This window comes from Thalassophryne amazonica, chromosome 2 (assembly GCF_902500255.1).
Source record: "Thalassophryne amazonica chromosome 2, fThaAma1.1, whole genome shotgun sequence".
Lineage (NCBI taxonomy): Eukaryota > Metazoa > Chordata > Actinopteri > Batrachoidiformes > Batrachoididae > Thalassophryne > Thalassophryne amazonica.
Window position 1 is genome coordinate 37,629,180 of NC_047104.1, and position 12,732 is coordinate 37,641,911.

The 12,732-nt window shown below is 41.5% G+C and overlaps 1 protein-coding gene across 1 annotated transcript; it reads right to left on the minus strand.

The window, feature by feature from the left end:
* Nucleotides 1-1,287: 1,287 nt before the first annotated feature.
* galr1b (galanin receptor 1b) lies at nucleotides 1,288-11,125 on the minus strand. The gene is made up of 3 exons (XM_034185029.1): nucleotides 10,480-11,125; nucleotides 3,549-3,614; nucleotides 1,288-1,656 (listed from the first exon to the last, which is right to left on the minus strand). Exons 1-3 carry the CDS (start codon nucleotides 11,068-11,070, stop codon nucleotides 1,318-1,320), a joined length of 996 nt encoding a protein of 331 aa, XP_034040920.1. The 5' UTR covers nucleotides 11,071-11,125; the 3' UTR covers nucleotides 1,288-1,317.
* Between the last annotated feature and the right edge of the window lie 1,607 nt (nucleotides 11,126-12,732).

Sequence of the window (12,732 nt, forward strand, 5' to 3'; positions counted from 1 at the left end):
AAGTTACACACCGATTTAATGTTAATTTTAGTGACCTCCGATTGGCGTAACCGGGTGTCATTACTGCCGACGTGAATTGCAATCTTACCAAATTTACGCTTAGCCTTAGCCAGCAGTTTCAAATTTCCTTCAATGTCGCCTGCTCTGGCCCCTGGAAGACAATTGACTATGGTTGCTGGTGTCGCTAACTTCACATTTCGCAAAACAGAGTCGCCAATAACCAGAGTTTGATCCTCGGCGGGTGTGTCGTCGAGTGGGGAAAAACGGTTAGAGATGTGAACGGGTTGGCGGTGTACACAGGGCTTCTGTTTAGGGCTACGCTTCCTCCTCACAGTCACCCAGTCAGCCTGCTTTCCCGGCTGCTCGGGATCTGCCAGGGCGTAACTAACGGCGGCTAAGCTACCTTGGTCCGCACCGACTACAGGGGCCTGGCTAGCTGTAGAATTTTCCACGGTGCGGAGCCGAGTCTCCAATTCGCCCAGCCTGGCCTCCAAAGCTACGAATAAGCTACACTTATTACAAGTACCGTTACTGCTAAAGGAGGCCGAGGAATAACTAAACATTTCACACCCAGAGCAGAAAAGTGCGGGAGAGACAGGAGAAGCCGCCATGCTAAATCGGCTAAGAGCTAGTAGCTACGCTAAGCTAGCGGATTCCTAAAAACACGCAAAGTGAATAATGTGTAAATAATTTAGAGGTGATTCAGCAGAAGGAGTGCTTTAGTTAAGGCACGTAAAGATTACACTGGGAAACAAATCGTAATCTAGATAACTAGATCAATCTAACTGCGCAGATTTAACAGATACAGAAAAACACCGCTGTGCTCCGGAACAGGAAGTGATCCCAACATCATATGTGTCATTATTTTACCCCTTTAGCGCCCACCCTCAAACGAGTCTACGGTGCCCTATAGTTCCACCTTATCACGTAACTATCATTTCATTAATCCTACGCAACACGTACGTAAAAAAAAAAATAAATAAAACTTATCACATGCATTACACAGAAATATCACCTTGTGACAACAAGATTCCAGTTTGCTTGGAATTCTAAATGAAAAAACAAACAATTTTTATTATACAATAAAAGTGTTATGTGAAAGACTGCAGTGAGAGCCAATAAGTGAAAGCATCACGTTATCGACTAAAGTGAGCACCCCATGGGACATAAGTATGGAGCCTGCCACATGAAGCTACCACCAAACAAATCTGATGCTACCCATTGAAAACGTCTGGTCAAACATCATTTCCTCATCTGAGTGGCTTTTCTTTGTGGCATTCACAACAAACATATTGTCTGCTTACTGAAATGTTTCCATCAGCTGATCACACTATTTTGTTTCTGAACGGTCACATTGGTGTGTGTGGTGGTGAAGGTCTCGAGACGGAATTGCACAGTTTTACTTTCTGGGGCCAGGCACGGACAGCGACAGGTGAAGGCCTGCCGGCAAGCCTTGCGGAAGTTCTCAGACATGAAAGCATAGAGGACAGGGTTGATGCAGGAGTTGCCGTAGGAAAGACAGTGGGAGATGATACGGAAGGCAAAAGTAGCATCATTCAGGGGAAAGGTACCAAACTCCACCCACATGGCAATAATGTGATAGGGCATCCAGGAGATAAGGAATGCTGTCACCACCAGAAGGACCGTTTGTGTTGTCTGAAAGGAAACCAGAGAGACAGAAAAGAGAAATTTAACACTAGCAACATAAAGTAAACGTTGTGGTGTTCATCTGGAATCAGCTTCCCCAAGTTGAGGTAGTGTGCTGCCTACTGGGAGCATTTTTAAATCTACAATTAAACTCACGGAGCATTCCACTGTTATAAAGAACCATCTTATATTATAAGCATCTTATTCTATACACAGTGTGTGTGTGTGGTCCAGTCAACTTTGGGCATCTATCAGCGGCGTCAGACAGGAATGGTTGGACACAAATGCAGGACGCAACACAATAGCTCTGGTTGAGGCTGGCGTTTACTGAGAAACTCAGTGGGGTTCGGTACACAAAAAGGCAGTCCAAAACAAGCAAATAAAGCAGAATCATCAGGCAAAAGCGTGGTCGGTACAAACAGGCAGGTGGTCAGATACACTACGTGGAAACAGGACTTGGAAGATACACACTAAACAGAGCCACAAACGAGGGCACAAGGCGCAACGATCGAGCGAATAACCAGTGCAACCAGTGAGACATATATACACCTGGGTAATGAGCAGCTGATCAGAAACACCTGTGCAGAAGGATCCAGAAGTGGGTGTGATCAAGACAGTGCCACGCCCACCACCCAGCACCAAGAGATAGGGAAGACATGACCACAAATAACACAGACATAAAACCTGGCAGAAGAACCGAACAATCACAGAGCATGACAGCATCAGTCCTGAAGGAGCCAGCTGAGGTGCTTTGGGCATATGATGAGGATGCCCCATGGTCATCTCGATAGGGACTCTTTCCAGGTATGTCCAATTGGGAGGGGAAGACCCAAGACACACTCGGTGGATTTGTCAGGGTCTGAGTTTTGTTATGGTCCTCGGGTTTTTATTTTCTAGTCTGTTTGTTATTTTTTTCTGTTTCTTTGGTTTTGTGTGCCTTCATTTTCTTCTGGGGCTTTTCTGCTTGGGTTCATCTGTCGCTATCTCTCTTGGTGCTTGGTGGTGGGTGTTTCCCTTTCTCTGGCCACACCCTCATTCTGGTGCTTTCCATGCACATCTGTTCATGATTTGCTACTCATCACCTGTGGTTATATAAGCTCACTTGGTATGTTTGTCCTTCGCCAGATTGTTGTGCCTTGTGCCACTTTCCAGCTCTGTTCCTGCATTCCTTTGTCCTGCCTGCCTCATAGTGTGTTCCTGACCTCCTGCCTGTTGCATCGACCAAGTCTTAGCCTGATGATTTTTGTACTGCTGCTTGTTCTGGACTGCCTACAGTTGTATGTAAAAATTTGGGCACCCCTGATATTTTCCATGATTTTCCTTTATAAATCATTGGTTGTTTGGATCAGCAATTTCAGTTAAATATATCATATAGCAGGCAAACACAGTGATATTTGAGAAGTGAAATGAAGTTCATAGGATTTACAGAAAATGAGCAATAATTCTGTAAAGACTGGAAACTTCATTTCACTTCTCAAATATCAGTGTGTTTGTCTGCTATATGATATATTTAACTGAAATTGCTGATCCAATCATGAAACTTATCAGGGGTGCCCAAACTTTTGCATACAACTGTACGTGTACCAACCTCTGCAATCCCCCCAATTAAAACCATTTTATAACCAGAGCTGTTTGTTTTGAACCATGCATTTGTGTCCCACAATTCCTGACCAACCAGCCTGATAGGATTATGTTGCCTAGCTGCCTTGGGAACACCCCAGGATCCCCCAGGAAGACATAGAAAACTTGGCTGAGGATAGGAAAGTGTGGGATAAGTGTGAGATTTTCTGCACCCCATGTTCCACCCAGGAATTGTACAGTTCAGTCCATATACTTAGACAGAGGAACACAGAAAGGACAGAAAGGGGCACCCAGATATCCTCTGAGGAGCAAGAGCATACCTTTTTCTTTGAGCGCTCAGACTTCTTGGTCATGTTCTTCATCTTTTTATGAATGTGAATCAGAACCTGAAAGAAAAAAACAATTATAAGTCAATAAAATCATCAATCAAGATTTAAATATGTCATGGCAATTTTTCCACATAATCAGTCCACCTTGTACTGACCTGCTGTTACAGATCTTGTATTGATCTGCTTGGTGTCAGTAATAATGGTTCATATTCCTCCACTGGCAGAGGTCTGTGTTCTCTGTTTTTAGCCTGTTTACTAGTTGAAGGGGCAATTCCTGAAAGATGACTTCTATACACACTTTTGAGTAGATTTTGGTTGACCTTTTTAAGTCTTAGAGTACCCAAGCCTGTACCCTGAAAGGGTAAGTTTACTTGTCTATGCATGTGCAAAACCCCTGAATGGGGTAATTTGTGCCAATGTCAGCAAAAGTTCATGGAAACTCATAGTACCGGCTACAGAATGACAAATATTCCATATAACATTTATTAGTCTAAACATTGCACTAGGTCACACTGTTCAGTTTGGGAGCATCCGGGTTTCAATATATGGAATATTTATATTTGTAATTCTGTAGCCGGTGTTCTGTCAAGAAGGGTGGGTTTGTCGATTTATGCGTCCCCACCACTGATCTCTATATATTACTGGATAGCTCACTGGCCAGTAGCTTTGAAACAAACCGGCCACCATATTACCACTCTGATGTCCCGCTCCTGAATGCTCTTTTCTATTGACCTGTAATGAGGCACACGCAACTTTATTCTTTGTATTTTTATTTAAAAAAAACCTTCATGTGCAACTATAACCTGTGCAAATCGCCACATCAAAGGCTGTGGATGAACACTTCACTTGTGAGTATGATTGAAATGGGAAGTAATGAACAATAATTTGAAGAGTTCTCTCCCTTATTCCAGCATATAGGCAAAGACAATAATAGTAATATGCTGATGATTCCACAAAACGTATACATTTTGATTAAGGAACGATAATTTTTAAAATTGAGTATTTGTCCCTGATATATGCGTAATTGAGAATAGAAGGGAAGAAAGTGTCAAAGTAATAAAAGAAAGAAAGAAAATAAATCGAATAGCTAATCGTGGCAGGCATAGGTTAGGAGGGATCAATCTTACATTATATGAAGAATAAAAATAAGTAAATGAGAGAATCAGCTCAGTTATTACTTGAAATTGTTGACGTTCTAATAAGCTGTCTATGTGTGGCCCGCATAAATTGGGAGTGGCTAAATGGCCGCCACTTTGCTTCAGCAGATTGAGTGTGTGGGCCAATGAGCTATCCAGTAACATATACAGATCAATGGGTGAAAATCTGGGTCAAGAGAACTGCGCATGCACGGGGGGTTTGCTTCCCGATGGGAATGACATCTCGTCGGGACACCGGCACTATGAGTTTCCATGAAAATTTGCTGACATCAACTTTCCCAGTCTTTTGTTGCCCCGTCCCAACTTTTTTGAAAAGTGTTGCAGGCATCCATTTCAAAATGAGAAAATATTTGCACAAAAACAAAAAGCTCTATCAGTTTGAACATTAAATATCTTGTCTTTGTGGTGTACTCAGTTGAATATAGGTTTAAAAGGATTTGCAAATCATTGTATTTGGTTTTTATTTACATTTCACATAACATCCCAACTTCACTGGAATTGGGGTTGTAATAATAATAATAATGCAAGCGAAGCACAGCGGAAGTGCCAAATTTCGAGTCCACGGTGAAACAGGAAATATCAAATGTCAAACACTACCTGGATCAACACTTCCTGGATTGACAGAAGAATCCCAGGGAATCTTGCAGGAACTCAATAGCAAGTTCACACTGAAATAGGAAGTGCCAAATTTTGAGTCCACAGTGAAAGTGGAAATGTCAAATGTCAAACAATTCCTGGCATGGGTGGAGCTAGAGCAGAGGCCAGGGTTGCACTGGACTTCCCTGAAATCTGATTGGACACAGATGACTGACATGTCACGGCACCATATGTCTGGTTGAAAAGAACTGCATTTTGATATCAGTGAGTCATACTGACTGCTATAGGTTCCTCCTGTCCAGTAGTTGGTGCTGTGTACCACAAAAAGTTCTAAGCCATCTTAATAGAAGAAGAAAAATGTTTGCCTCAGATTTGAACTGAAGACGTCATTTGAACCATGGACTATGGTGAGTAAACGACCGTACTTTATGCCAGAAATGAGGTCCAGGTTGTTAAAATACACATTTCTCCTTTAATTCATGTTGCCTTATATATGGGCCATACTAAAATGTGAAATGAGGTGAAATGATGACTGATAATCACAAAATGGAGGTAAAATGTAACAAGATGGAGCAGAGTGAATCAGACTGACTCAAAATAATTACTTTTATTTAATTGCTTTGCTTTTTTTGTTTGTTTGTTTTGTTTTTTGTTTTTTTTGTGTGTGAAATGCGCTCAGTAGATGTAGTAGGGGCAGGAGCGCCATCTGCGTTCGAGAAATGAAACTTCAATCAATGAGTCAGTCTGCTCCATTTCATTAAGTTTTCCCCCATTTCATTATTATCAGTCCCCATTTCGTCCCATTTAGCTAAAAAAAAATAAAAGTACTTAACTGAATCATATTTGGAGTCAGTCTGCTCCATTTCACTACGTTTAACCCCCGTTTCATTATCATCACTCCCCATTTTGCTCCATTTTGCTTAAAAATAATTAAATAAAAGTAATTAACTGAATCATATTTAATCATATTTGGAGTCAGTCTGGGTCCGTCTGCTCCATTTCATTGTGCTTTACCCCCTGTTTCGTTATTATCAGTCCCCATTTCACTTAAATAAATAAAAGTAATTAATTGAATCATATTTGGAGTCAGTCTGGGGGGGGGCCATACTAAAATACGAAATTGGGCGAAATAGAGTGAAATGCGGATTGCTAATCACAAAATGGGGGTAAAATGTAACGAAATGGAGCAGAGTGCACCAGACTGACTCCAAATAATTACTTTTATTTGTTTAGCTTTTGTTTTATGTTTTTTGTTTTTTTGTGAGATGCGCTCAGTACATGTAGTAGGGGCAGGTGCGCCATCTGGCATTCGAGAGATGAAACTTCAATCAATGGGTCAGTCTGCTCCATTTTGTTAAGTTTTACCCCCATTTCCTCATTATCAGTCCCCTTTGTCCCATTTAGCTATATAAATATATATATATATATATATATATAAATATATATATACACTCAACAAAAATATAAACGCAACACTTTTGGTTTTGCTCCCATTTTGTATGAGATGAACTCAAAGATCTAAAACTTTTTCCACATACACAATATCACCATTTCCCTCAAATATTGTTCACAAACCAGTCTAAATCTGTGATAGTGAGCACTTCTCCTTTGCTGAGATAATCCATCCCACCTCACAGGTGTGCCATATCAAGATGCTGATTAGACACCATGATTAGTGCACAGGTGTGCCTTAGACTGCCCACAATAAAAGGCCACTCTGAAAGGTGCAATTTTGTTTTATTGGGGGGGGGGATACCAGTCAGTATCTGGTGTGACCACCATTTGCCTCATGCAGTGCAACACATCTCCTTTGCATAGAGTTGATCAGGTTGTCAGTTGTGGCCTGTGGAATGTTGGTCCACTCCTCTTCAATGGCTGTGCGAAGTTGCTGGATATTGGCAGGAACTGGAACACGCTGTCGTATACGCCGGTCCAGAGCATCCCAAACATGCTCAATGGGTGACATGTCCGGTGAGTATGCCGGCCATGCAAGAACTGGGACATTTTCAGCTTCCAAGAATTGTGTACAGATCCTTGCAACATGGGGCCGTGCATTATCCTGCTGCAACATGAGGTGATGTTCTTGGATGTATGGCACAACAATGGGCCTCAGGATCTCGTCACGGTATCTCTGTGCATTCAAAATGCCATCAATAAAATGCACCTGTGTTCTTCGTCCATAAAAGATGCCTGCCCATACCATAACCCCACCGCCACCATGGGCCACTAGATCCACAACATTGACATCAGAAAACCACTCACCCACACGATGCCACACACACTGTCTGCCATCTGCCCTGAACAGTGTGAACCGGGATTCATCCGTGAAGAGAACACCTCTCCAACGTGCCAAACGCCAGCGAATGTGAGCATTTGCCCACTCAAGTCGGTTACGACGACGAATTGGAGTCAGGTCGAGACCCCGATGAGGACGACGAGCATGCAGATGAGCTTCCCTGAGACGGTTTCTGACAGTTTGTGCAGAAATTCTTTGGTTATGCAAACCAATTGTTTCAGCAGCTGTCCGAGTGGCTGGTCTCAGACGATCTTGGAGGTGAACATGCTGGATGTGGAGGTCCTGGGCTGGTGTGGTTACACGTGGTCTGCGGTTGTGAGGCTGGTTGGATGTACTGCCAAATTCTCTGAAACGCCTTTGGAGACGGCTTATGGTAGAGAAATGGTTGACATTGCACGCTCCCTCAAATCTTGCGACATCTGTGGCATTGTGCTGTGTGATAAAACTGCACCTTTCAGAGTGGCCTTTTATTGTGGGCAGTCTAAGGCACACCTGTGCACTAATCATGGTGTCTAATCAGCATCTTGGTATGGCACACCTGTGAGGTGAGATCGATTATCTCAGCAAAGGAGAAATGCTCACTATCACAGATTTAGACTGGTTTGTGAAAAATATTTGAGGGAAATGGTGATATTGTGTATGTGGAAAAAGTTTTAGATCTTTGAGTTCATCTCATACAAAATGGGAGCAAAACCAAAAGTGTTGCGTTTATATTTTTGTTGAGTGTGTGTATATATATATATATATATATATATATATATATATATATATATATATATATATATATATATGACCATCGGATCCGGATCATTCACTTAATTGAATTGTATTTGGAGTCAGTCTGCTCTAGTCTGCTACATTTAACCGCCATTTCATTATTATCACTCCCCATTTTGCTCCATTCTGCTTAAAAATAATTAAATAAAAGTCATTAATTGAATCATATTTAATCATATTTGGAGTCAGTCTGGGTCAGTCTGCTCCATTTCCTTACTTTTTACTCCCATTTAGTGATTATTAGGCTCCATTTCACCCCATTCCGTATTTTAGTATAGCCACTTTACCTATACAAGTTTTTCCAGTGATTTTTTTTTTTAAACGAGCAGGCAGCTGTTGATTAAATAACCTCTTAATTTTGCTGTCTGAGTGACACACCAGTTATACAAAAAATAAGATAAATAAATCTAAAGTTATCTTCCTTAAACCCAAACTGAAAGCAAATCTCTACGACTTGATAACATTTATTAAAAATACAAAAAAAACAGCTTCCTTATGAAGTGGTGTAGAGGAGGATTTTCTTAATAAGAAGACCTGAAAGTTCAGCTACAATTTGCCAGAAAGTACATCAGAGATGAAAGCCTAGATTTGTTGTTTTGGTGAAAGAATCCTTTGTATTTCTTCATAATTGATGTAAATAAAGTCCAAGACTTTTTCAGTGACTTGGAAATGTTCATGTTTCCATCCCGACTTGTCTGAAGACAACTGGCAATAAAACTGATTATTATTTACAGGCTTTATTAAGTTTTAGAGAGATTTGCTTTCAGTTTGAGTTTGAAGAAGATACTTATAGAAATTTTTATTCTTTATATTTTTTGTATTTCTTGTACTTGAAATGGTATAAACAAATTAAAATGTGTGAAATACCAAGTGTTCCAATACTTTTGGAGGGCACTGCATCCTAACATGATGAGTGCAAAATTAGTGTGGAATTATTACTGTTTTGTTTTTAAAAAAAGTTTAATTTTCACTGTTGCTGCACTTTGTGTCAAATCATAATCATATCATATATCATATTGATATGACAATACTGCGATACGATAATGTGGCCATATTGTACAGCTCTACTATCAACTACCTGAAAACTTTGAATATTAATTTACATCCACATTTAAAAAATGCTTAAAGTGGCAGGGGGTTAAGAGGGCTGTAATTAGGGGGTCTGGGAGGTGGAGCTATCCCCAGAAGCTGACAGGCTAATGAAGAAAAATGCTTAAAAAGGCGGGGGTCTGGGGAATGCCCCCCCCCCCCAGAAGCTGAAAGGTTTTAGTCATGCTAATGCTCCCCTAAAGCAGTTGTTCAAAAAAACAGTCTAAAAAACCTCAATGACATGGTGAGATGCTGAAGAGCTTTGCTCGTTCATGTCTGCGACATATACATATTAATAATAATAATAATAATAGTGATGATGCTTTATTTCAGGCAAAGTTTTGCTGTGGTTATGGTTCCTGTATTTACAGTGCACTGTGTAAGCATTTTAAACTTAAAGTTAGCTGTATTTTCTTAAAGAAAGTAAGAGGTGATTATTATTAAAAGCTGATTATCTTGATTACCTTGTAGGTTTCTAGTCCACAAATATGACAAGCAGGATAATTATCCATGAAGAATACTTGAACTGACATCATGGTTTTATAAAACAGCACATTTCACACAAAACTAGGTGACAAGACATAAATAAGTGTTGCACTGCAGCTCCGCATTTTTTATGAAAAAAAAAAATCACTTTTGGGTGAAAAATGCAATGTTGTTTCTGAAATTATGCCTTTTTTACGGACTGTTAATTCTTTGCGTTTTTTTTTTTTTGTTTTTTTTTTTCTGTGAACCACAACGGAAATAAGTTTAACACCTTGTGTTATCCTCTGTGTTGTTTTTTTATGAACATGTATTTTATTGCCAAATAAACCAGATAAAAAAAAAAAAAACTAAAGGGAAATAACTGGAGCAGTGTGTGTGTGTGTGTGTGTGTGTGTGTGTGTGTGTGTGTGTGTGTGTGTGTGTGTGTGTGTGTGTGTGTGTGTTGATCGGTGAAGATCAGTGCGGTTTTTTTTTTTTGTTTTTTTTTTTGTCAAACCGGACTGAGCCGGTGTGGACTGACCCGGGTGTAGCAGCAGCTGATAACCAGCAGGGGGAGCACGTATCCGAGCAGCAGCACCGTCACTCTGTACGCGCGCCGGGACGCGCCGCTCCAGCGCTCCCAGCAAAAGGTGGCGTTCGGGGCGCTCGGGTGTTCCGTGAGCACCTGGTGCTGGGCCACCGGAACCGAGAGGATCAGAGACAGAATCCAGATCACACAAACTCCGGCCAGCGCCGTCCTGCGGCTGCGCACGCGCGGCGCCCGGTTGGCGCGCACCACCGCGACGTAGCGGTCCACGGAGAGCGCGACCAGCGTAAAGACGCTCACCAGCATGCACGCCATGACGAAGTAGTGTGCGAGCGTGCACAGCAGCGCGCCGAACACCCAGTGCGGCAGCGCGTACACGGCGGCGTGCAGCGGCACGCACAGCACGAGGAAGAGCAGGTCCGCGGCGCTCAGGTTCACGATGAAAATGCTCGTGGAGCCCACGGCGCGCGGCCGCCGCGCAACCACCGCCATCACCAGCGCGTTCCCGACCACGCCCACCGCGAAGATCAGCGCGAAGACGGCGGGAACGACCACCGCCTCCGGCGCGTCCACCGGTGGCGCCATCCAGACCTATGACCCCGATCAGCCCGGAACCATCCAAGTCACCACACGTCATCAACGGCCATCCACAGCGCTTTGAACAATCCTGATTTATGACCATCGGATCCGGATCATTTTAACAACTAAAACTTGGATCATCTCCGCATTTTCAGTGTTACTTTTTCAAACTGCGCTTACTGCGCAGAGCAGGTAGAACAGTAACGAGTTCTCACCGAATTCATGTGGTTAAATAATAAATCATCTGTCGTTTATTAGTCTGCCACAATAAAACGCAGCCTGAACTTTGACTTTTATTAATCCACAGATTAATGTGTCTTCTCGCGTGTTTTTACACTTTGAAGATAAAGCAGCATTTATGAGGCTGAGCAAAGTCCACAATCCAGGAGACACGCTGCTTTTTAGTTTGCTGCCAGACCATCATCTGAAAGGAATCAACAAAGCAAATCCTAAAACTGGAAACTTCTACATTAAAAATTTGGACAACAGTTTTATGCACATTCTTCCAACATGATGTCACACAGTGTTCATGAGAATCCATCATAATTCCAACCAGTTACAGCAGATTGATAGATTGACTCATTTATGGAAACGTTTATTGGCAAACTCACAGGTCCATAAACATACATACAAGACAAACAGATTAACAAAAGGAAAAAACAAACAGAATATAAAAAATACTTTAAAACGTAAATCACTTTAAATACATTAATTTACACCAGAACAATCTGAACGCAGTGGGATCTCAAACTGCATCAATGACCCGATTTTCAAACTCATCTAGACGTTGCATGAACTTAAACAATAGGTTTCTTAAAAGTGCACGCTCCTACAGTAACAAACATCTGACTGGCGTCCCCAACCGCTACTTCACGAATAATTGTCATGGCATCATGAGATGCCAATAATGTTAGATTTTTTGTTTTTTTTTGTAATTTAACCACAGATGGGCAGTGTATAGCAGCGTGCAATATGCTTTAACATCACTGTAAAAAATGTATGTGAAATTAACAGGGAAAGCCTGTAAAATCATGACATAAAAAAAACTGTAAGCACTGGAGTAGTGTTTAATTGACAGCAATAATTTGTAAAATGTGAAACGAAACTGAACTGTGAATTTAACAGTACAAATATGTCAAAATGATCATATACCATTGTAGAATTTGCAAATGACTGTAGACACAGAAAAACCATCATACCAAAAACTATACAACACAGTTAAAATTACACTCAACAAAAATATAAACGCAACACTTTTGGTTTTGCTCCCATTTTGTATGAGATGAACTCAAAGATCTAAAACTTTTTCCACATACACAATATCACCATTTCCCTCAAATTATTGTTCACAAACCAGTCTAAATCTGTGATAGTGAGCACTTCTCCTTTGCTGAGATAATCCATCCCACCTCACAGGTGTGCCATATCAAGATGCTGATTAGACACCATGATTAGTGCACAGGTGTGCCTTAGACTTCCCACAATAAAAGGCCACTCTGAAAGGTGCAGTTTTGTTTTATTTGGGGGGGGGGGGGTACCAGTCAGTATCTGGTGTGACCACCATTTGCCTCATGCAGTGCAACACATCTCCTTCACATAGAGTTGATCAGGTTGTCAATTGTGGCCTGTGGAATGTTGGTCCACTCCTCTTCAATGGCTGTGCGAAGT

Coding starts and splice junctions, on each gene's coding strand:
- galr1b (XM_034185029.1), bottom strand. CDS start 11,070: ATGGCGCCACCGGTGGACGCGCCGGAGGCGGTGGTCGTTCCCGCCGTC. Junction 3,615..10,479: donor TCAGCTGCTGCTACACCCGG/GTCAGTCCACAC, acceptor TTTTTCTTTCAG/GTTCTGATTCACATTCATAA. Junction 1,657..3,548: donor CTGAGCGCTCAAAGAAAAAG/GTATGCTCTTGC, acceptor GTTTCCTTTCAG/ACAACACAAACGGTCCTTCT.